This window comes from Aythya marila, assembly GCF_965140915.1.
Source record: "Aythya marila genome assembly, chromosome: 6".
Classification (NCBI taxonomy): Eukaryota; Metazoa; Chordata; class Aves; order Anseriformes; family Anatidae; genus Aythya; species Aythya marila.
Genome location: NC_139047.1, coordinates 36,923,950 through 36,947,361, shown reverse-complemented (window position 1 = coordinate 36,947,361; position 23,412 = coordinate 36,923,950). Strand labels below are relative to the sequence as shown.

The 23,412-nt window shown below is 43.9% G+C and overlaps 1 protein-coding gene across 2 annotated transcripts in view; it reads right to left on the bottom strand.

Annotated features, from left to right (window-relative positions):
• Positions 1-23,412, bottom strand: part of ACVR2A (activin A receptor type 2A) — a 58,324-nt gene that overhangs the window by 18,744 nt on the left and 16,168 nt on the right. The window contains exons 2-5 of one of the 2 annotated variants that reach the window (XM_082763678.1): positions 16,192-16,378; positions 10,036-10,243; positions 7,816-7,925; positions 6,301-6,455 (exon numbers count right to left, since the gene is read on the bottom strand). In XM_082763678.1, coding sequence (XP_082619804.1) covers positions 6,301-6,455; positions 7,816-7,864 — 204 coding nt within the window. In that variant the 5' untranslated portion in view covers positions 7,865-7,925; positions 10,036-10,243; positions 16,192-16,378. The remainder of the gene's footprint in view (positions 1-6,300; positions 6,456-7,815; positions 7,926-10,035; positions 10,244-16,191; positions 16,379-23,412) is intronic. The other variant, XM_082763677.1, reaches the window with a different exon arrangement.

Here is a 23,412-nt window from a genome sequence, read left to right as displayed (position 1 = left end):
ACCCTTGGAAGGGGAAACAAATCATAGAAAACCCCAAACCTTGAACCAATTTCCATTCTTGGTGGTTCCAGGACAATAACAGCCATCCTGTGAGTACTTTAAAACCCCTACAAGTAAGGCAGCAGCACAAACTCCACAGCCCACGAGCACAGAAGTTCCTCCTGCAAAGCCTCCCGTGTTCCTGTGCCTGGAAGAGCAGCCAAGCCAAACAGAAACGTTGCTCAACCCGGGAGCCTGGCAGGGAATGGCTGCTGAGCAGAGCGAGAGGTACATCCCTGCCGGCCCACAGCTACTGGGGCAGCAGCAGAACAAACAGGAACTGTTAAAGGAACTTAAAACCACTCAAACAGCTGGTCAGCAAACTTCGTTCCTAGGGCTGTAAAAGAAAATGTGTTAGAGAGAATGATTTTGCAGGTCTGTTTGCTATTAATATTCTCCGTTTACTAAGTATTCAGTAAATTCATTAAAATAAGTAAAAAATAAATACAGACTTCTTGTTCCTGGTGGGATAATGGGAAACTCTGAGGAGTTGAGGCCCTGCTCACCACTCTGAATGGGATCAGCTCCCCCCCAGCTCTAATACACCAGGCACACATCATATTTTCCAAAAAGAGATGCATGCACATCATAGACCTTCTGATTTTAAGGTCACTGCCTCTCCTTTCAGCCTACAAACCGCCATCCCAGGCCTTTCATTAGAAATGCAAGGATCAACAGTTTAAGCAGTGTCTGCCTATTAAGGAAAGCAAATATATTTATTTCAGGGATCAACACAACTCTTTTATAAAAGTTGGGAGTAATTCAAAACCCCACAACATAGCCATCACCTAACGCAAACAGATGTAAACACACTAACTTACTGTTTATGCTGCCTGAAAACTACTTCTAAAGGTTTTATCTGGGGTTAGGGAAATGGCTGCGGAATTTGTAGCCACCTAGGACAAAAAAATACTGTCAGTGTGATCTCTTCCTAAATCTGGGCTATCCAGAAAACCCACTCTGAACTTTAAAAGTGTCACAAAAATCTTCATAAATGTGGTGCTCAAAATAAATGTAAATTATTTTATTTCCAAGGTATTGCACCGATTCAGTCACTTGTTCCTAACCAGTGCCTAAAATATGATACCTGCATGTCCATTCACAGCCCCTCGATCTCTTCAGAGAACTACAAGTGCATTATTTTTGCACACCTCATGAAGGGTGCGAATCTCCTACTAGTGATGTAAAAGATTACCTGAGAGATGTCAGCCTCAAACATGCAGGAGAGTGTATCTGAGGATACACAAACTGGACTTTATTAGGGAAAATGGCTAAAAAGCTCCTGAAGGTCGAGTACCTGGCCACAAACCCCCAGAAATCAGCACTCCAGCCCTCTGTGCCTGTTCCTAGCACAAAGAGCATCGCCTCTGAAGAGCCACACCAGAGCTGGGCACCACAGCACCAGGACCAAAGGATGGCACCAGCTTTTCCCCTGTCTCATTCCAGCTGCTGACTGGAATCGATGCTAGGAGAAATTCTTATTAGCCCTGCGGATATAAATGCATCATTACAGAACATGAAGTCATGCATGCTTCCAGCAGTCCAAATTTAGAGCTCATTCAGTTTTTCCTTTTTAACACGAACCTTGCCACTCATTGTATGCTAATGATTCATTAACCACTGGTACATACCCAACCCTAACTCCTTCCGAGCTGGCCACAAGCCCTAACTCAGTCTTCACCTATCTTCCAAGAAAAATTTCTTCCTACCTCCAATCTCTAGCCACTAAATTATCCACTAGTAACTACTACTTCCATGATTTTTTTGGAAAACAAATCATTCAAGTTACACACACACACACCAAAAGCCTCGACACAGGCTTAGTGGCCTACACCAGATGTAGGAAGTCAGAAACTGTGGGAAGAGCATCATGTTTTGGTATTTATGTTCCCTCCCTACTGGTTTCCAGCACAGAATTTGTTTTCCCACTGGTACCTGTGCAGCCACACTATGGGCAGTTCAGAATGTGTCTTGCTTCTGCCACTGCTAGAGATTTTTCTCTTTCGTTGCTATCCATCCACGTTACGTGGAACTGCTTTCAACTCTGACTTCTTACAGCTGAAACTGAAATAGCAAAGTCCTGATGTAGCTACAAAGGGGTGCTTGTATTTAGCTGTCCTCAGGAAGAGCTGAGCTGAAGAAAGAGCATCGTGGTCTGGTGGTGATGGGAGCCTTCACCCAGCAGCCCTAACTGCACAGAGCGTCTCTTTGAGACTTAAGTTTTGAGACTGGAGGGCTGATCTCTCTGTATTTGATTTATGTGCCTCAACTAAGACTAACTCCTGGTTTATCTAGCACATGACTGAACGGTCAGCATGCCCTCCATCTGCAGCACCAATGAGGTTCACCCATATGGAGGGAAAAAAAAACATACAGGGCTACAGTGCTGGGTATGGGGAGCACTGGGTGAAAAGCTACAGGAGGTGATATATGGGCTGAGAGCACGAGACATAGCCCTGTGTGATCCTCCTCTCAAAGGAGAGGAAGAAATGGTAATTCCTAGGAAGCAAGCTTGCTTTTATGGATGCATATGGAAGCAAGCAGCTCCCATGCTGCTGTTTCACAAGATGTTTGAATAAATCTGTCCATTAGGAGCCTCTGAATTCCTGGTAACCCCACACAGGCCTGGATCGGGGCTTTCTCGTGCTCAGTGATTAAACACATGAGCAATCTTTGACCCAAGTCGCTTCAAACGTTTCAGAAGAAAGTACAAAAATAGGTTAAGAGAAATGACATTATGTGAATCTGCAAAGCTTTTCTCAACCCTCTCAACAGATGACTCTTCTTTTAAAACCACCACAAAACAAAAAAAGCAGCTCTGCGATCCAGCAAGATATTCATAACTCGGGCACTTCACAAAAAGTACAAGAGGTTAATTTGTCTTTGCACACTCTGGCTGCAAAGTGTTGGGAGCCGCAGCTCTGCGAACTGATTAAAAAAACCCCAAAGTGTTACTTGTGTCAGTTATGCTACAAAATAGGTTGTGGTCCTATCTATCAGATGACAGAGTGGTAACACTACAGGAGCAATTAGCATTGACTGACAACCCTGGCCCGAGCTCAAGAGATGTAAAAAAGAAATGAGCAGAGCAGAGCAGCTCCCTGCCATCCACAGCCTCACTTCTACCAGGAATATTTGTAGGGTGCTGCGGGGGAACCTAGGTGCACCTAATTTGGAGAGAAACCTTTGTCCACAAGGACCGCAGTGTTTCCTTTTCCACGTACTCAGTGCTCGTAAGTGAAAATTAAGTGAGCAAGAGTAACTCAAAATAAAAATACACACAGATATTTTAAATACTGAGCCATTATTCTGGTAGATTTGACCAGACATATGGAATATAAGGTTGCTGCGTGATACGATCAAAGCTAACTCGGAGGATTAAATAGTTCTGTCAAACTGTTTCACATAAACACGCACATATTTAGCGAACCTCCACTTGCTAATCACTCACTGAAGGATCTGAGAAGCACTGGGTGTTTACAAAAGCTGACAGTCAGCTTTAACTGGGCTGGAGCAGGAGGAAGGCAGAAGCTACTGGCAGGGCTGTGGGCTGGAGGGGTGCTCTGGGCACAGCATCCCAGCGCTACCAAGCCCCGATCTCCCCATCCAGCACCTGAAAGAAAACGGGGATGGAACATGCACAGAGTAAGCAAGAATCGCTGCAGCTTTCCAAACTTCACCCAAATACGTGAACGACTTCTACTGCATGAGATTAGACCGATTATCTGCACCTTGATACAAAAGGAAGGGAACCCAGAGAGCTGTGAGCTGCGCTCAGCTCGTGCAGGAGCTGCCTGATATATAGATGTACTGTCCAAGTATTGCTTTCAAAAAATATGAAGCTGTGTGCATTTTCTTAGATGTTTGTCCTTTATCTTTTGTTTCAAACATTTCTACCATTTTTTAATGTATCTTCCAAACAATTTCTTTCCCTATATTGTGACTTAAAAGATTTAGTTAGTATTTACTCCATCTTTCTTCTCCTAATTATTCCAAACTTTCTTATTCTTCAGGGTTTCCTCATTTTTATCTTTTGCCCATGTCTCATCTATGTTTTAATTTCTGCTGAAAGAAAAATTACTGCCAGGACAGCGCACCTCAGCACTCCCATCACCTTCCAGGAACCAGGTAAGTAAAATGCCATAACCCTCGATTCAGTATCTCAGCCAGAAATCAGTGTTTTCTAGTGACTATTGATCCACACCTGATTAATCCATTCTATCAATAGCTACAGCAAGACTTCAAAGAATCCATTTGCCTACAGACTCTACTCAGGCCCTAATATTTAATATATTAAAATATTAAAATATTTATTTCATGGTTATAAAATTACTAATACTCTTCCCTCTCTTCCTGCTTCCCCTGCCTCCCATTGAAATCAGCTGTAATCAAATTTTAAGTGGGAAACGCTGCTCTGCTGCATATGGGAGAATATTTATACGTCCCATTTCCATAATAATTTCATTTAGTTTTTCAGGCAGAAGTAGCTTTTCCTGACTTTCCACATCAAGCCTTAATGCCTATTCACCACAAGATAAGAAAATGTTATTACACCATAACTAGCTCATGCACCAACATATACTTATCCCAACAGATACAATCTAGGCATTAACAAACAGGTTATTACCCTATTTATTAAAAATTTATGACGTGTCCACTCCTGTACCGAACACAAACCATGCACGAAAAGAGCTACAATGAAAAGGAGGACGAAAACCAAAACTGAAGTGTTGACATACAGCAAGTATTGTAACGTTTGCTTTTCTGTCACTTCATCCACTACTTGCTTTCTTTAATTTCTTTAGGTCTAGAAGAGGAAATACCCACTAAAATTATGCACGCAACTAGCAATTAGGAATTGAAGCTTACAGTGAGGACTGCTAGGATGACACAAAGCCCCAAAGAGAGAAAAGCTGAAATGGATGCAGGAGTCATGCTAATGGAGCTACCTGGAGCTGCAACACTTTCTGCAAGGGCAGGAAATAAACTTTTGCCCCTAAACTAGGTTCTTCTCTTTTGGCAAGCAGTTATGTCCACTGCCTCCCCCCAGATTTTCTTCCTCTTACTATGAAACTGAAACCAAGCCCGTTTTACATACCAACCACAGGTAATATCGCTTCCTCAAGCACCCTGAACTTGAGCACTAACACCGAAAATATCAGAGCAGCTGGCAGCACAGGGCAAACACATATAACCCTTTTAAAATGCAATGCTACCAAAACCAGTGAGTGTTTGGGTTTTCTTTAATCGTGAGCAGCATCATCACTGTCCAAGGGGCGATGTACTCTAGCTGAGGGGTCACCCTGGGCAAGTCGTTTCTCTCTCCGTTTCCACTACCACACTTTGTTCACCTTTCCTACTTCAGTTCTGAGGACTTTGTTGTCTCAGCTCTTCACAAACAACCTCCTAATCTCAACCGAATCTCTAGCCACAACTGAATACAAGAAGAGGAATTCTAGCACTAATGTGAGTTACTGCTACGGGATCAGCTGGAGCCTGACGGCAGCAGGCTCTGTGCATTCGCAGCCAGAGCAGTTGGTTTTGATGCTGCCCAGCCAGTTTACATTTCAAATTTCAAGACAACAATCTCAAGGTAGTTCCCAGGCAGAACAGAAGCACCGGTAAAACTGAAATATATTTCAAGACAAGATATAAAATGCACAAACAAGAGGAGACAGATGACAGGAACAAGAGCGAGCCACAAGGTGAGCTCAGCCCCAGGACTGTTTCAATTCCAAATTTTCTATACATTCCCTTCAGCCGATACCTGCAGTTCAGTTCTGTTTGCTTTTTCAAACACAGCTGTGCTTCTCCTAGTTGCTATTTCCTACCCACTGCAAACTGCCATTATGAATTACCCTCTCTCCTTCATTTCTGTCCTAAGCTATGCATTACACGAAGCTCAGGCTCTGTACGTGAGAGCACCTTGTGCCCAGGGAGCAGGATGCTTTTGCCACCTGATGTTTGTTGGTTTTGGTGTCCCCCTCCCTCCCACCCCCCTAAAAAACCCACACGGATGTGTAAAAATATTTAGTAGCTCCTCACATATTCAACAATGGTCAATTAATTAAGGACGTAAGGCTGTTAAAGCAAAAGCTTTGTTTTCTACTTTTGCAGATAGCAAACATTAGCACCTATGGAGCAGGAAGGTAACAGAAAACTTCAGCCAGGCGACAGATGCATGCTGCCTTCTCCCCTCTGCTTCAGCCATGGTTGTACCATTCAGGAAAAAAAAAATGAAATCACAGAGCAGCAACTTACCTGGGTTGGAACGAGCACAGGAGGATACGCTAGCTTGTGATGTCTGTACATCCAAAACGAAAAGAGCACGATCACTGCAATTCCCATGATAGGCACCAATGAATAGAGCAAGGTATTGAACAGAGGCGGCTTCGGTGTAACCGGGTTGGAAGTTGCTGAAGGAAGAAAAAATAGCTTTTATGAAACAAAACGTAAGACGTAACTTCTAAGAAACAAAACCAAACCAGTTCTGGAAACATCTGTCATCCTGACTTGCTAAAAACCCTTGCAATCAGCACAACAGGCTAGAAATACTTGATTAAGCAGCATACTCTAATGAACAGATACATATTTAAAAGAGAGCATTTTTCAAAGTATGGAGGTAACTCCGATTTCTGTATCAGCACATCTTTTTGTGCTTCTATCCTCGCTCTATCTAACGTGTGTGATGTGCTTCTATTGTAGGATTGCCAGAATGCCACCACCTAATGAATGAAAAAAGGATCAATACAGAGGTTTAATCTTTAGAATGTAAATAGTAAGATGTCATTAGTAAGTAACACAGGCCAGAATAACCTGCCAACGTTTCTATGCTCTGTTGATTTGCTGAAAGTAAAAATTCTCTAGCAGCAGCTGCTTCTGTAAGGACCCCAGCAAGGGCTCTGGAGAAACCCTGCTTCGGAGGAGGCTGGTGCAGGAGCAGCCCCAGACCTCTGGGGCAAGCGAGGTTTAACGAGAGCAATGAAGAATGTCAATTATTGTGTTAGCAGATCACTGAGAAACCTGACAGGCGCATCTCGTGGGCCAACAAAGACTACTTCAATCCCTCAGAAGTGTTATTTAATTTCAAGCACAACTTCCTCTGGCCATTTGGTACACAAGACATTTGGTGTTTTCACTCCAGTTATTACAATTACTCGGTTTTCCAACAGAGATTAGGTTCTTGACTGGAAGAAGATACTGAAGAATAACCCAATAATCTTTTTAGTTATCATTTTGTACCATTATTTGCTAAGTCTGGCTATCTGATTTTCTTTGTAACTTGGGAAGAAATCCTTTTGCACCTTTTAAAGGTTACTGTGTTGATTTTCAGGCCCAATTAGTTTAAAGAAATACTGAAGCATTTGCAGGCTTATACGTGTATATAAAGATAACACTGCTTATAGCCCAATAATTTATCAACACTTACAGCAGCTTAACTACACAATTAAGGTAAGATTTGACAATAACTCCTGTATCTTGAAACGTCCAATTATTTCAGATTATCCTTTCTTTTTACCCCTAGAGAACAGCTGAAGTACGCTTTATCCATTTAAATTACTTTTTCTAGTACAGAGAGCTTTCAAAATTGAAGGAACGAACGTGTAATTTTCTAGGTTCTATATATGGACGCACACAGCTCTGTCATTCAGGAACCAGAGGCCTTCTAGCAGGGAAAACTGACCAGAACATTCTGAAAACGTCTCAGCTCCTGGACATTCAGTGTTTTGGAATTCTGTTATGCAGTTTCTTTATAAATGTGTGAGACCAACTTACGTTGTGTGACCTCCATCTCTGGGAAATAGAAAAAGCGTTCATTGCACATGTTGCCTTCACAACAGCAGAAGAACACTTCAGGGCTGTCTTTTTTCTCTATGCAATCATTCCTATAAGAGGTAATAATAAAAAACCTTATTAATCTTATGTTGTCTATTTTGCTCAAGAGAACATATGCTCTAGTTTAAAGAGAACTTCAGCAAATTACCCAGGATAGCATACTACCCTAATAAGAGTTAATGGGAAGAAACAAATTAATATTTTATTAATTTGTATTGCAAAGAGATACCATTAATATTTAAACCAAAGCAGCACATTTTACTATTTCCAAAACAAAGTTCAAGAAGAACAACAACAGAAAGTTAAAATTTTGTTTGATTTCCCCCACATGCATGATGCTCAGGAGCAGGTTTTGTTCCACGCAGTGACTTAATGGCACGGAAGGAGTTGTATTAACTAATGAGCTGAACTACTAAAGTAAGGAGAGAAAAAGAGCAGCCATGCACAGAAAGAGACAACTTGGCAGCAGATAACGAATTTGAAAATCTTGCAGAAATTATTGAGGAATTTATCTATCACTAAAGATTTCCGAAAAAGTTTTGTATTCTTCTTTAAAAATAATGTTACTTCCAGCACCAGCTCTTACAGTCAGGCTGTGCTGCAACCTCCATGGCATTTATTCTTTGGTGTTCGTAATCTGCTGCAGTTTGGAGCTGAGCATACCGTAACTCCCTGTTTACTAAACTGCTCTCCACTCCCAAGATAAGATTTTGTTTAATGGCTATTTTAGACAAACACGGCAGCAGGCGTTCTTATGACAAGTTAATGAGGTCTCAGAGCCAGACAAGCTCAACTATTTCCTTACTGCCCTTCCTGCATTTTATTCCTTCTTCCAGCTTCTTTTCTTAGCTCAAGGGAGAACTTAATACCTCATTTTTTTTAGTTCAATGTTATACGTGGGACTAGTGGGAAAACAATGGTACAGAACCTAATTCTGTTTCCAATTTGAAAAATTTCCATCCTGAAAGTTCAAAATGTAGCATAAACACTATCAGTTCAGAAATTGTAAATACTCCCACTTCTTCTGCAAAGCTACATCTAAGAAGATGGTAAAAAACACAAGGTACTTTCCCATCCTGGGTGACTTACTGTTCCTAGATACCAGTAGCAACAAAGAAAATTTCTTCAAAAATTGCCCTTTGTTTTCCAGCGTAGCAGAATTTCAATTATGCTGTGCAAGCAGATTTGCAGATGCTTTGCTACTTCTCTGAGAAACAGATAATCAGAAGTACCATTCAACCTAGCTTTAAACTATCAGTAAAGGCAGAAGACAGCCCAGTCTGTGGGAAAACTCTTTATTTGGTAGAAATGACTATAATGATTTCTTCTTCTCATGCAACATTTGAGAAACACAACAGGAAAGTTTTCCAAACTATGGCTAAAAATAATTTCCGAATACATTTTAGTGATATCTATTATGCATTTATTTAATTCTCTTAATTCTCCCCATTTCTGAACAAAAGCTGTTTTGGACAAATAAAGGTTAGTACAGCATTTCAAAGAACTATTAATACCATTTCGTTAGAGCTGTAATATTATTTCTTAAAAGAGTCATGACCTCTATTCAGCCAATAGCTAACAAAGCTCAAGTCCTGCTGTTAATGCTCACAGGTACTTGCTTGACCATCTGTTATACAAAAATGACTGGAATTTTAAAATATTCTGTGTCTCTTAGAACTGCCACTGAGGTGAGCTTTCCAATAAATACACAAAATGCTTCCACGTTCAGGTAAGGAACCCACACGATGCGTTGACTTTCCTATTCCAAAGACTTTGGAAAGGTGAACTGTAGATACCTGCAGTGTGGTTTCAATAACTACATGCACATCATTCGAAAATAACAAGTTGTTAGGAAAAAAGCTATTATTAATGACCTCAACGTGTAAAAATTAAACACCCATTTTTAGTACATAGCAATAAAATACGAGAAGGCAGCATGTGCTACTCTGTAAACAAGCTACACAGTTGAAGTTGGGTCCTTACGTGAGCAAGGAAATTGTGTGTGCACGTGGATAAAAACAAGACTCCAGCTATTTATAGACTACTGTACTCATCTTTTGTCCCAGGTGCTGCTGGCAGAGGAGAGCTGATATAAATTATGGACAAGCAAAATAGTTATATTTACAAATAAACTTCAGGTTTCTAGGGAAACTTCCGTACCTGTCATAACAATTGATGTCATCTAGCCAGCAGCCTTGTTTCACAATTTCAATTGATCCGGAAATATTCTTCCACGTAGCAAAACAGTGTCGTCTTTTATCTTTATCGCCGTAACAAGGTTCAATGCCACTGCGATTTGTTTTATCTTTTTCCCAATTAGCGTTGTAGTAGATACACTCTTGTGTTTCTGATCTGCCGAGTATGGCACCTTGGGGGAACAAAAGGGAAAGTCAGAGAGCGCGGGGCACACACCAACAGTCACACAAACCCGGGATACACCCGAGTATTGCACAGCACCTGTATTGATACAGCTTCTTCCCTCCTCCCCTACCCGAAGAAAGCGAGCTGAGAGCTCACGTGTTCCAGCTAAGTTTTGAAACACAAACCAGAGATCTCCCGTTAAGTCAAACGCTGACCTGGGCGCGTTATCAAGATTTGAGGAAATAAAGAACAAGTTACGGCAACGCTTTTCCCTGAAGAGCAACAGCAGAGAAGCCTTAACATACCGAACAGCAGAGCTATAGATACAGTACTAGCCAAACAAGGAGCATTAGCTAATCAAATTAGCAAAAGGCTTTTTTTTTTCCCCCTCTTATGTTATTACACATGGCAAAATGGAGCACGCACACCTTAGGAACCCAACCCCGACTGGTGACTGCAGTTTTCCACCTCCACCATTCTTTCCCCCAGCTTTCCTCTGCCATGTAGCCTCTTCCCCCCAGCCCTGAAGCACAAGAAGCACCGTGCTAAGGCTCCATCTGGCAATAAAAGCCAGGAGGGTTGGGGAGGCTGAAGCGCTGGGGCAGCCTGTACGAACCACACGGTGCCCCCATGGGGCTAGCACACCGGTAACCCGTCTCGACAGCTGGTGGTTGTTTTTTTCTGCCAGCCCAGTTTTCTTAAAAATAAATGTTTCCGTGCTTCTGATTGAAGTTTGTCTTTCAAATTACTGGTATAATGGATCCCTTGATGCCTACTGACAGCCTACCATGAGGATCAAAGCATTAACAGACCGAGGCACCTCTAAGCAGAGCTAACCTCATTGTTTTATGGTGATCTGAAGCAGCACCCTGGTTTCTGCAAGGTGCAGGGCTGCCAGGCTGTAGCAGCACTCGCAGATACCAGGTAACAGGGAGCTGACAGCTTCCAGGGAGATGTTTCCAGTGGATACTGCATTTGCATGTGTCTGAAAGCACCGATGCACTTAGCCGAGACAGGAGGAACAACTGGCTTTTATTTCTGTTTTTATCGTGCAAACACTGCCAAGAAGGTGTCATTAATCTTCGTCCAAGCTTTGACATTTAACGCATTAAAAACATGGAAAAAAAGAGAGAAGGATACAGAGGAGCTAGAGGCAGAGCTTAAAACTTCCAAACCGAGGGACTGCCAGAGGATGACAAGGCACAGTTACTCTGCTGGCACCGTGCAGATGGGCAGGTACTGAAGATGCGATGTTACCAGATGTTCTCCGTAGCAGTGTCACTCAGATCCCTGCACATTTACCTGTTCCTCTCCTCACACGTACCCAAAACAACCTGGATTTGTGGCCACCACCCCGTAGCTGCACCCAACTCACCCCATCCCGCTGCCCTGCAGGACAGAGGGGCTGCAACCCCGACCCCTTGGCGCCCAGCTCTCCCCAGCACCACCTTGGTGAAGGTGGCAATGTGGAAAAGAAAGTTCTGCCTTTGACGCATTCCCAAAATAGGCCGAGGATGCTGCTTACGCTTTTTGGGACAGAGCCTGGATGTTGGAGGGGAGAAGCGCGCGAGCCAGCTGGTGACACGGCGAGATGCAGCCTGCGAACTATTGCGTTCTTTGTGCTGCAACGGCCTGACCTTTACAGCTCCCTGCCACGGCAAGAAACAGATGAGGCAACAGATTGAACAATTTGGTTCTGTCAGTGCAATAAAGCAGAAGTCCTGGATGTATCTCATACGTGCCATTCCTTTTCTTCTGTTGCCAAGCCTTGCTCGGAAGGACCACGGACAAGCTGAATTGGATGAAATCCTGAAACTGCAGGAAAATTAAACTTTGCGCAAGTATTTTTTTGTACTTGTTTTCTCTCCAGTCAGCTTTTCTCATTTGTTAATGCTGTGAATTGGTTCAATCTGACTGACCTGCAACCAAGGCACTGGGTTAGTGACTTGGGATCTGACCGGTGCACCTAAACCAGGGTGCCTTCTCCAGGGGCTGTGGGGCCATTTGTAGGAGACTGCAGGGACGTACAGACACACTAGGGCACTCCTGATTTCTCTTTCAAAGTAGAGAAGCGGGAACAAGGTGAAAGCGGGGGAAGGGAAGGAGAAATGAGACAAAAAAAGCAGCCCTGCGACCACAGCATGAGGAAAGCATCTGCTTGTAACAGCCCTGCTGCCCCTCTGCAGGAACCAGCTCCTGGAGGAGACGGGCAGCTGGCGCTGGCAACGCAAGCAAACCTCTTCAGGTCCCAGCTGAGGCCCAGAACCAAACTCCTGGACCCATCCTGAGCACTCAAAAATTGTTTTCTCATCAAATTGTCAGGTCCTTGGGAAATCTCTTCCTGCATCTCAACATGGAAGAAGCCACGAGCGGAGCTCTTACAGGCTGAACTTAAAGTCTGAAAGCTTGTGAGATGAAAAAAACATTAAAAAAAGAATATTCAGATATATCAGAGTTTAGTTTCAGCATGTTAAAAGAAAATATTAAGCACTGTTACAGTGCAGTTAGCATGCTGCTGTGCCACTAGACATTTGTGTCCAAACACAGCAGCTGCAGGAAGAAAAAAGAACCAGCGTTTGGCAGTGAACTTCTGAACCGCTGTTAATAGAGGATACGCTGGAACTGTTAGCAGGACAGAAAACGACTTCATTAGGGCGTACAGCAGCAGTCTGGAGAACCTCACCTTTGTAGGGACTGGAAGGGCTGACTGCCATTTTTTCAAGCAGGACTGTGTGAATTCCTGAGACAATTTATCACCGGTTTGTGGATAGAACTGGAAGTTTGTTTTCCACCTGGTACTTGTCTGAGGGGCACCTACCCAAGGCCAAATGGAAATGGCAGGAGTGCAATGTGGGCAGAGTAACCCCACCGGTATCTCATATATCCAGCACATTGCACCTGCAGGTGATTGTACTGTAAGCACTACTGAGCCTGTTGGTAGGGAAATTAAGAAAAAGGGTAAAAACCCTCAGGATGCTGTCTTTGGCTGCATTAGAAGACCTGGGTCACTGTACAGGTACCTTTCCAAGTACCTGTCCACACACATTGCTCCAGGTGTTTCCACAGCCACCTCTCCGATGCCCTCCAGCCCCACAGAGCCATCCGGGACCGGGCTGCAGCGCGGCGTGACGCAGGGCGCGCTTTGATGTGTCCGCAACCAGGAAGCAAGTTTTTATCACGCCGTGCTTCTGATAACACCCAAGGCAACGTTTCTCAAGAGGAAAAATAAAAGAGGTTATTTTCAACCCCACGCAGCAAGCGGGGTTACAACGCAGAGGATCTGCTCTGTCCTCCTTACGCACGATGGGATGCCCCGAAAATATTTCGTGGCTCCTTTGCACAAGGCATCGCACCGATTGTCATCGTCGTTCTCCCTGCTCGAAGGTCAGACCAACTTCTGTAAGCTGTGCCAAAGTACATTCATTAACTCCGTGCACAGCAGCAATTAACTTAAGCATGGCAACAATCAGGACAAAGATAAACAAGCCTGGAAAGTAACCGGGCACCTGAGCTGCTGCCACACTGCCTCAGACAGAAGATGCTGTAATTTTTCCAGCAAGAATTTCTCTTTGAGCTCCTCCTTTTTAGGATGCTCTACCAAGGCTGGCTTGCAGTTATCAGAAAGTTACCGGGGAACGATGCAGAAACACCACTGAAGTGCTGCAGCTCAGCATGGAAGCCTGGGAGACTTCAGATCGTTTTTTTCCTGAATACTTTGGTTTTATGGTGAAGTTTCACAGAATATTTCCAGGCACAGCAGCACATTGTTCTGGTAGGAGAGGTTTGGCAGAGCTGAGGGCTACCCACAGGTGACCACAACAATACAAACTGAGATACCATCAGAGGAAAGGATTAAGGTTTGGGAATCCGTAGCCGAGGTGACCTTAAACATGCTGAACACCCGGGTCTGGAGGAACTCCTCGCTTGGCCATCCCCGTGCAGAAGCAGCCACTTGACCTTTCCACGTTCAAGCCTCAGTAAGTAGCTGTGCCAAAGGAGCCATCCACCCCGTGCCCCTAAAGGAACAGCCACTGCAGGAGGTGTAGTGGAGGCACCTGAAGGTCTCTGAGCTCTTGCTCAAGGAAAAAAGCTGATTATTACTGAATATACTGATTGTTGGAGCTACTTCTGCCATGTGTCCCTCCCTGCAGTCAGCCCTGTTGTTACAAAATATTAGCAAGTCGGACCAGGACTTTGGAGAGAACTTCTGTTTTCTGCCCTGTGCTTCCCAATCCCTTATTTAAGATTTGATGTTTTAGGAGTTGATGTAAGGAAGCAGAGAAGGAAAGCTGTGGTGCCCAAGCCCAGGCAGCACCCCTGTTCTTTAGGGAGCGTTCGAGGTGCCAGGAGTGGCTGCTCAAGAGCCACCACTGGTGCCTACAGCACCTGCAGCCTCACCGACACAAGGACTGACATCCTCTGGGAACCTCTAGAAATTTCAAGTTAAGAAGTGTGAAAAATAGCACTCGACTTCAAGGGAGCACACCAAAACAGAGGCTGATGTTTTCAACTTCAAACACGCCGTTCCTGTCAGCACAAGGTGCGAGCAGCACGGAACAGAAGAGCCCTCTCATCTGCCCCCTAACAATTCTGTAGGGGAGAAAAGGCTTGAAAGACTGCGAGCTGTTTGGGTTTTTGAAGTGTAGCCTTGGGACCAGACTCACCTCATCCACGCTGGTGGCTTGTGCAGACATTCCCGGTCAAACGGTGCTCCCCCAAACAACACAGCAGGAATTAGAAGCTGACAAAGATCTAGCAAAGAGTGACACTGGGCTCAGCACTCAAAGTTTAAACTCTGCAAGATTTGGAGGCTGATGCCTCTGATTCAGAGGCTCTTTGGACTCAGCCCCGGTTTACAAGGAAGCGAGAACGAGGAACGTGCCACACGTGGAAGGACAGGGCTGGCACTGAGGGGTCCCTTCCCGCTGCTCCCCACAAAGATACTGGCACCCAGGATGTGCACAGGCTTGAATGTGTACAAAAACCTCGTGTAAAAACTCAGCTTGGTGCTTGAGGTGAGAGCAGAGACCACCCGGGGCTGTGCCCTACCCTGTCGGTGTGGGTGCTACCACAAAGCCACCTACCTGCTGGCTCCGGGCTGCCTCTGACCCGGTGACACCAGCCACGAGTGGCACGGCATCGCCGACCAGGGCGAGTCCTCACGCAGGCTGCCACCTGTGCAAGCCCCTCTGAGCTATGAAACTTCATAAGGACTTCCCAGACATGAACTGCAGAACATGAAGAGCATCCTAAAAGAAAATCCTGCAGCCTCATGGCTGATGAGGACTTCTAATTGTTACTCACTTAATGAGAAAGTATAAATGAAGTTTCACAGGAACGGTATTCGGCTTTAAGTTTCCTTATCTGATTAGACTGTAAGATGACAAGACCAGTGAAATGGAGTTTTTTCCCCTATTTTTTCCCATACTGTTTATTTCATAAATCTTCCAGGATGCCCTTGAGTACGCTCAGCACCAACCTTTCACCAGTCCCTATTTATTTTGTACTTATTTTTATTTTTTATTTGCTTTTATTTATTTTTATTTATTTATTGTTATTTTTTTTTAAACTCTCAGCCTGTTCTTTTGCTTACGCCTGCCCCGGAGACCTCCCAGGCTGCCGAGCTTTGGCCAGGCTGTGCCAGCAGCCGCAGACAGGCACAGCTGTGCCCAGATGGCAGCCGATCAGCGTGAGGGCAGGCTCCACACCTGTGCAAACACAGGGAGGCATTACCTCGGACACACACGCAAGCAGCAGGGTGGGGGAGAAAAGGCAGGGTCCGGGACTGCAAAATTCAAGCCCTGAGCGGTTCACTAGAGCTAGAAACCCTTCCTTATCCCCCCATCTCCGACGTATTTATGGAGAATCAACTCCAGCGTCAGTTCTGATTTCACATAGTCCATGATACGGCTTTTTCTTGTATTTTTTTTCTCATCCTCCTTTTCATTTCACTACCTCATCCCAACAGGAGGCCTTTCCAAGCTCATCGTCCTCCAACAGGCTGCCCACAATCACTCTTCACGATGAAACGCGTCCCAAGGGCTTGTGTCCCATCAATGTTGGTTCTGTTTGCTGCTCCCTCTGAAGCCTTTTAGGACTGCAGGCATCACAGCCAAATCCCATCAGCAGCTCACAGTACCTGCTATAACACAAGGCCACAGCTTGAAACATTTCTTAGTTGTAGTGGAATCAGAAAGAGCCGACTCTGCTGCACAGCCTCCCAAACAGCTGAACTGGCACAAACGAGTGGAAGTAATTCCTTCCTTCAGCCACTGAACTTAAATAAACGTCAAACTGCAGCACTACACATCTGAACAAACACCTATCAGCATAAAATGCTAATATGGTTTTGACTGCTCAACCCTCGTCCTAAAGCAAAAACCTGCCTAACCTTGAACTTCACTGTAGTTGTTTAATTTCTACTGTCCATCCCTATATATAAATTATACATTTGTATTTATATTTTATTATATATATAAAAACAAATGGATTTTTTGTTCCAAACTTGGTGTAGATTATATTTAAAAAACCAGCAAAACTGCCTCTCTACCTGTAGCTAAACTGGCTGTCACTTGGAGAGGATTTTGCTTGTCCCCTCTCAGGCTGCCTCACGTTTCTCCCTGTATCAGACTGTGAACCTGCAGGTTATGTAAAGGTTCCCCTTTCATACAGCTTGAGAGAATCTGTATTTTTACGGACAAGAACTCTGCTGATGTGGCAAGTATGTACTCAAGCTTTCAAGCTCCAAAGTTAACCCGATCTCCAAGCCATGGGGCACAAGCTCCCAGCTTGAAGCAGGTGGCTGTGACCATACAAACCTGGGCTGCAGCTTGGCCCCAACGCTGCTCTTCCTCCAAAAGGATCAGGAATAAGCTGAAGGGGGGAGACAAGAGTGCTCTGCTGGAAGCACCTCGTCCTGCAGCTACTTTCTTCCCTGAGAAAATCAGGGAAACCCAGCAGCCAGCTATCAGAGTATTAATTAAGTAAACATTTTCACCATATGCAATGCTCGCCATTTAAATACCCTAATTACTTCTAACACCCATCATCACCTTCCCATGCTCTGAAGGGAGCAGATCAAGCTGAGCTTTCCCACAGGAAGCACGAGCTGACAGGATCTCAATACAGATCATTATTACACCAGTTTTTATGTAGAATAAGTTCTGATGTGATTGAGAAACTGTCAAAAACCTTCAGGTATTTGAGATTCGCAGCAAGATTAAAAAAGCAATGGAACAACAAAGCAGTTCCCTGATGTATCTCAGCATTTCTGTATCTCTGCTCCTTTTTTGGAAGCTCTGTGTGTTCTCATGAAGCAGGTGTTTCTCCTATCTACTGGTCAGTTTTTAATATCATTAAAAAATAAAGCCAGAGAAGCATAACTGACAACTAGAAGAGCAAGAGGAAGTATTTCAAAGAGCAGAATCAGATTGTTAACATCAGGGTACTAAACACTAAAACATCAACTCATTACGTTGGGTTTGTTTGCAAAGCTTTAGCAATAACTGAGTGGGAAGGGCACAATTTAAAGCTGCTTTCCTGAAGCCGGGCTGGTGCTCCACTGCTGAGCTCCGTGGAGTTTCTGAACACGCTGCACGTTGGAGGGCCAGCACCCTTCTTGCCACTACAACAACTGCTGCCACAGCTGTCTGAAATAAATCACCGCTGATCTAGCATGAGAATCCAATCAATACACAAGTAATCCAGACAGTGGCTTTTATTTTCCTCACCTGTCCAGAAGCACTTACAAATAGTTTACATTTTCATGTTGAGTGGTTTTCATAACGGAAAAAAAAGCAAAACAAGACCACCACCAACTTCTTCTAATGCTGTTTGACATTCAAGCAAGGCAAGCAGACATCTGGGAAAATCCTCAGAACTCAGTAAAACATGAGTTAATACCAAAGAAATGTATCAAAGTTCCTAAAATCTAAAACTAAGAAACCTAAACCGAAAACCTGACTGCACGTGCTTCTAGGCTTGGCCCTGTTAGAGTGGCAGAAAGCAGTATTAGTGTCTCCAGAAGGTTTTCTCAAAAAGAAATACCAAACGGGGATGGAGATTGGCATGATGCTGCCACCAACAGAAAAATGCTTCTGTATCACTGTCACTTAACCTGCACGGTGGAAAAAACAGAAGATCAGGATGGAATCACCCCCTTTTGAGTGAGTACTGATAAAATTCTAGTCACCTGGAAATTATCTCCCTACGAGGGACCAAAATGAAGTTCTTTAAAAGATCAATTTAATAATATCAAGTAATTTAGAAAAAATCCAACTCAGGAAGAATGCTGTGGTCTTTTCTTTTTCTGTTTATGACTGTGGCTGACCAACAGAAGTTGGTAATTCCCCTCAAACTAATACCTTTGAGAAATTTGTGATTATTGTTGGAATCATCTTCAAGTATGAAGGTACTGGAGGTGTGTTATAAAGGCTTCAAAAACCTGAACATTTAATTATTGAGATAAATTAAACTTTCTTTCAGAACCACGTACATATGCTTCGTAAAACTGCAGTCAACAGGACCACACTTCACTGTGTGCCTGTGATGAAAAGTATTGAAAATCACATAAAAAAATCCTTGCTATTGGATTTGTTTTAGCAAATCATGTTTGATGACACAGGAGCGAGGTGAATTTTGGTAATACACACCCTGACTGTACAGCACATACCTGACACGGTACAATAATCCTAAGCTATCTGAAGAGGTTTATGGCATGCAAATTAATGAAAAATGACTTAAGGAAAGCGTTCAATTAAGCCAGTTTTGCTTCATTTAACTTCCTAAGAAAGCCTTAAAAATCCATTTGTCACAAAACGTTGCATAAAATTTTTAGTATTCACTTTTCAATACGTTAATTCGGAGTATTAAGGTAAATTACCAGAGTTTCATTACGAAATTACTCTCAGAAAGGTTGGTCTGCATCCGAGAGCCCCGCAGAGTTCTCAGCTACAGAGCTACCCACGTTGGAACGGCAGCTCCGGTTCAGCCGGTAAACCAATTAAGCGCTGGGTAATGCTTTTAAAATAGGGGGAAATGGAGATTTGCTGCGCCAGACTCGTATTCAAATCTTTTAATTAATTTTCCCCTGATCGTTACGTCAGCTGCAATCTTCTTGCTTTGAGCTTTTGGGGGACTCCTGAGTCGCAGCAACGCCCCGCAGCCCTGGATGGGTAGGGAGGAAATCCTCTCCTGCCCCTCCAAAGCGGGGCTGAGCAGGTCGGCTTCGTCTTCACCTACCTGGCTCCTGATGGCATCCCCTGCACCTATCCTGCTGCCTCTGCTCACCTTCCTTTGTGCAGTCGTGTCCCAGAAAAGCCTCCTATAGCTGAGCGCGCCTGCCTGCGGAAGAACTACGCTCCCTGGAAGAGTCCAGCTGACTACCAGGAAAATAGCATACAAATTATTTTAATATCTAGGATATAATGTGAAAATATCACATCTTGCTACAGGATTTTAAATAATCGTATGTCACTGCAGATGATGCAACAAATCCTGAGGAGTTTTAGCATTTTATAGTTCGAGATAGAGAAAAAAATGGTTAATAGCAAAGTCCAGAGCAGTGCACAACTCAGTGCCTCCTGCCGTGTTCTTACAGGAGTCTTATGGGTTAAAAGGGTTAAGGATTATTTCCCTCATTACCCAGCTACTTCTCCATTCATCTGGTGCACTTGAAAAGCAAATTGTAACGGAGCCATGCTCCTGGAGTAGATTTAAGCCACCACCGTGGTCTAGAAACTACAACACGCAGGCATTTCGTAGCCAGCTGCAACCAACAGCCTTACATAGAGCTCTCGGTGGCAACAACTGAAGTTGTAATGCAAAAATAAACCCCAGCTGCTTTAATATTTAATGGAACTACCCCAAATATTTTACTAACTGACCGTCAAATTATTTATCAGTTTATTTATTATGAGGATTCATTTCAAACTTCCCCATACAACAAAGATATCAAGATCCCACCTCGGTCCTGTACTTCCCTCGATAAATAAGCACGGAAAACAAACAGAAGAGAACCAACTGGGAAGTTAAATGATCTAAATCTTGGGGAAAACAAACAAACAAAAAACAACTTTTCCAGGTAGAGAACATGCAGAGGTGAAGAGCTGACCATCCTACAACAGCAGCAGAAATGTGAGAGGAGTGTGCCACTGTCCTGCCCCATCCCAGGCACTGCACAACTCCACTCCCCTCACCTGTACAGCCCAAAGCTGCTGGATTCAGCCTCCTGTGGGCAGTGGTTAGGAAAAAATTGAGTGTTTTGGCACAACAAAGCGGGTATCAGAGAGCACCGGGGTACCAGGACCCCAGCAGGCACCACCCAGCTCTGAACCCCAACCCACTGCAGGAAGCCCACGCTCCGAGCCCCAACCCGATGCACTCCCTGCCCACCGAACGCTGTGGTCAGCACTGGCTGGATCCGAAATAAGGCAATGACAGTTTCAAGGCTTTTAGGATAAAAACATCTGGTTTTGCTATCTGCTGGACCTATCCGAGTATGTAAGTTTACCGTCCTCAGCCAGAGATACCCCGTATCTTTCTACATGAACATACATCCATACAAGAACAGTTAAGATACTCTGGTGTTCCAAAAAGGCAGATGATAAATGTGATACAACCGGTTTTAATCAAGATCAAAGCTGGAGGAGAATGCAGACAGACAGTCTAGACTGCTCTACTTCTGAAAGCCTAAGCATATAAAGCAACATCTGCAGAGAGCATTAATCACATTTAGTCTCCAATCTTATCACCTCCCAAGCAAGCAGCAACAACTTTTACTTAAACATCATATGCTTACATATGACAAGCATTTTTAATTAGCTTTAAATTAGATATTTATCACTGATTACAAAGCTGTTACACTGACTTTGAAATATGCGAAGGCAATCCGAAATACCCTCGCATGGCTCCCTGGATAAGGGGTATGGGGGCGGACAGGAGAGAAGTGTTGGGAAGGGAACTTCGTGAGCAGCAGCAGAGCTGTTTTCACACTGCTGGCAGAGAAAGGGAATTCTCCAAATATTGAAGCGAGTTCTCATTTGCTCTCCTGCAGTTAGGACCGTAACTCAGCAGGCAGCAATAAAGTGTAAGATGGTTTCTATGCACAGCTTTCTGAACTAGCTTTGGGAAACGATCTGGGAATGCGGATAATCAGCTCGGCTCCTTTTTGATTTTTCCCTAGAAAAAAAGATCAGCTTGCTGCTGCAATTACAAGGGGAGCTAAAAATCAGGGAGGCGGTGCATTTACACACAAGGAATCTATGTGGTTTGATACAGATCCCTTAATATAAAAATAATCCATTCCTTGAGCACCTTCGTTTTACTCTGCCTACGTTCTGGTCCATTCTCACTCATGGTTTCGTACACTCACTCACAACCATTTCATTTCTTTTCTTTAGGGCCTTGCATCAAAGTTTTTCCTTCTGCCAGCATTTTCCCATACTCCCTGCTCCAATTATCCTTCCATTAAGGCCAGTATTTGTCATCAAAAGTGCTAGGAAATTCTTATTAGTGCTACCTAGAAAACTCCCTTTAATCTTGCAGGCCAGTCTCCAGCTTAATTATGCGAGCTCGAACTTTTTGGAGCCGAACAGATTACCTGCCTTTCAACAAGAGCTTGGCAGAGCCCTGTCCACAAAAAAAAAAAAAAAAGGCATCAGATTATCAATCTGCGACAACAGCTGGGAAGATCTACAACACTTTAAACCCAGAGGAACAAGGAACTGCAACCAAGCTCAACTTTTTAAACAACCACACACCCCAGGGAAATCGAATATAGCACAGCAACCAATTCAAAATTTATGAGTTTTACTCAAAATCTCAAGTCTTAAATTTCTCCGTTAAAAATAGACACTGTCTGTGATCTCCACTGCTTTCAGATCAACTGAAAATGCTGATTTTTAGTATTTATAGCTTCTAACACTTTTGATGCCAGAAACCCCTTCTCCTTGTAGATACCTGCTGGTCATCACGCTGCTTCTTAAACGTTTTGCTTAAGATCGAGAGTTCTTAGCCCCTCAACAACAAGGTTTGTAGAGGAAAATGTTATTCTTGGAGTGTTTTCCAAATCCTTCCCCCATTTGCCTCTTTACTTCCAAAGTCAAAGCTTCAAACCGGACTTTTCCCAGCAGTAACCTCACCGGTACTCCAGGAACATGCTCTCACACTGAAGCAGTTGACATCTCAAAAGGAAATCACAAGCATTGGAGCTTTATTCTTCCTGCATGTGCAGCAGCAGCCTGAAGCTCTGCAGCATTTCTGGAGAGCTACAGCTCATCTGCCCCTGATCTGTTTAAAGAATTACCTATCTTCTCAGAACAGGGTGCTCTGAGAAACACCCTAATATGCTGTGGGTTGAGTTCGGCCCTTCCCCTGGAGGAGCTGACAGTCAGCAGGACGTCCTGCAAGGCTGCCAGGGGGCAAGAAGCAGCAAGAACAGCAGATCAGAGTGGCACGTGCAATGGGCGTGCAGAACAGAGAGCCAGGAGGGATGCTGTTACTCCTCCTGGCCTCCTCACAGCACCACACCGAGGCAATCTCATCCTGCTCAGCTGCTGCACTTGCCTATCGATGTGCTCCACCACCACAACGTCAGGAAAAAGAGAAGTATTCAAGTAAAGCAGGAAATTGTACGCAGTGCTGAGGCTCTCTGAGAGCTCAGAATTCATCTTCAAGAACACGGAACTGGCTCTGGCTGGAGAAGTTCTCACCGTGCCTAATTTTAATTAGAAAAACTCAATAATTAAAATGTGACAGACTACTTTTGGGAAAAAATGGAAAATGGAAAAATAGAAATCCATGTCTGAATCAGCCATGTATATGGCGGAAGAAAAACACCACGACACAAGCAAAGGCTTCCAGGTGGAAGCACCAGAAGTGCTACTAGAAGTTAATTCCTCTTCTAAATTTAGGTAACAATTAAGGAAATGACATCTCCTGACCTGAAATCCTGAAGGCACTTTAGGATATGATTTTGACCTTATTCTTCTCATTCAAGCACCCAGCAAAAGCCAGAACATGAATATTAGTTACCACTAGGTTAAAACTCTTCCTTCCACTCTTTGACAGGTCAGAGCCTTAAACTTGGCCCTCAAACACCAAGTTCCATGCTGAAGTCTCGAGCAGGATTCCCTGAACATCTTTTCTGCACAAACTCCCCCTGTGCATCACAGACTG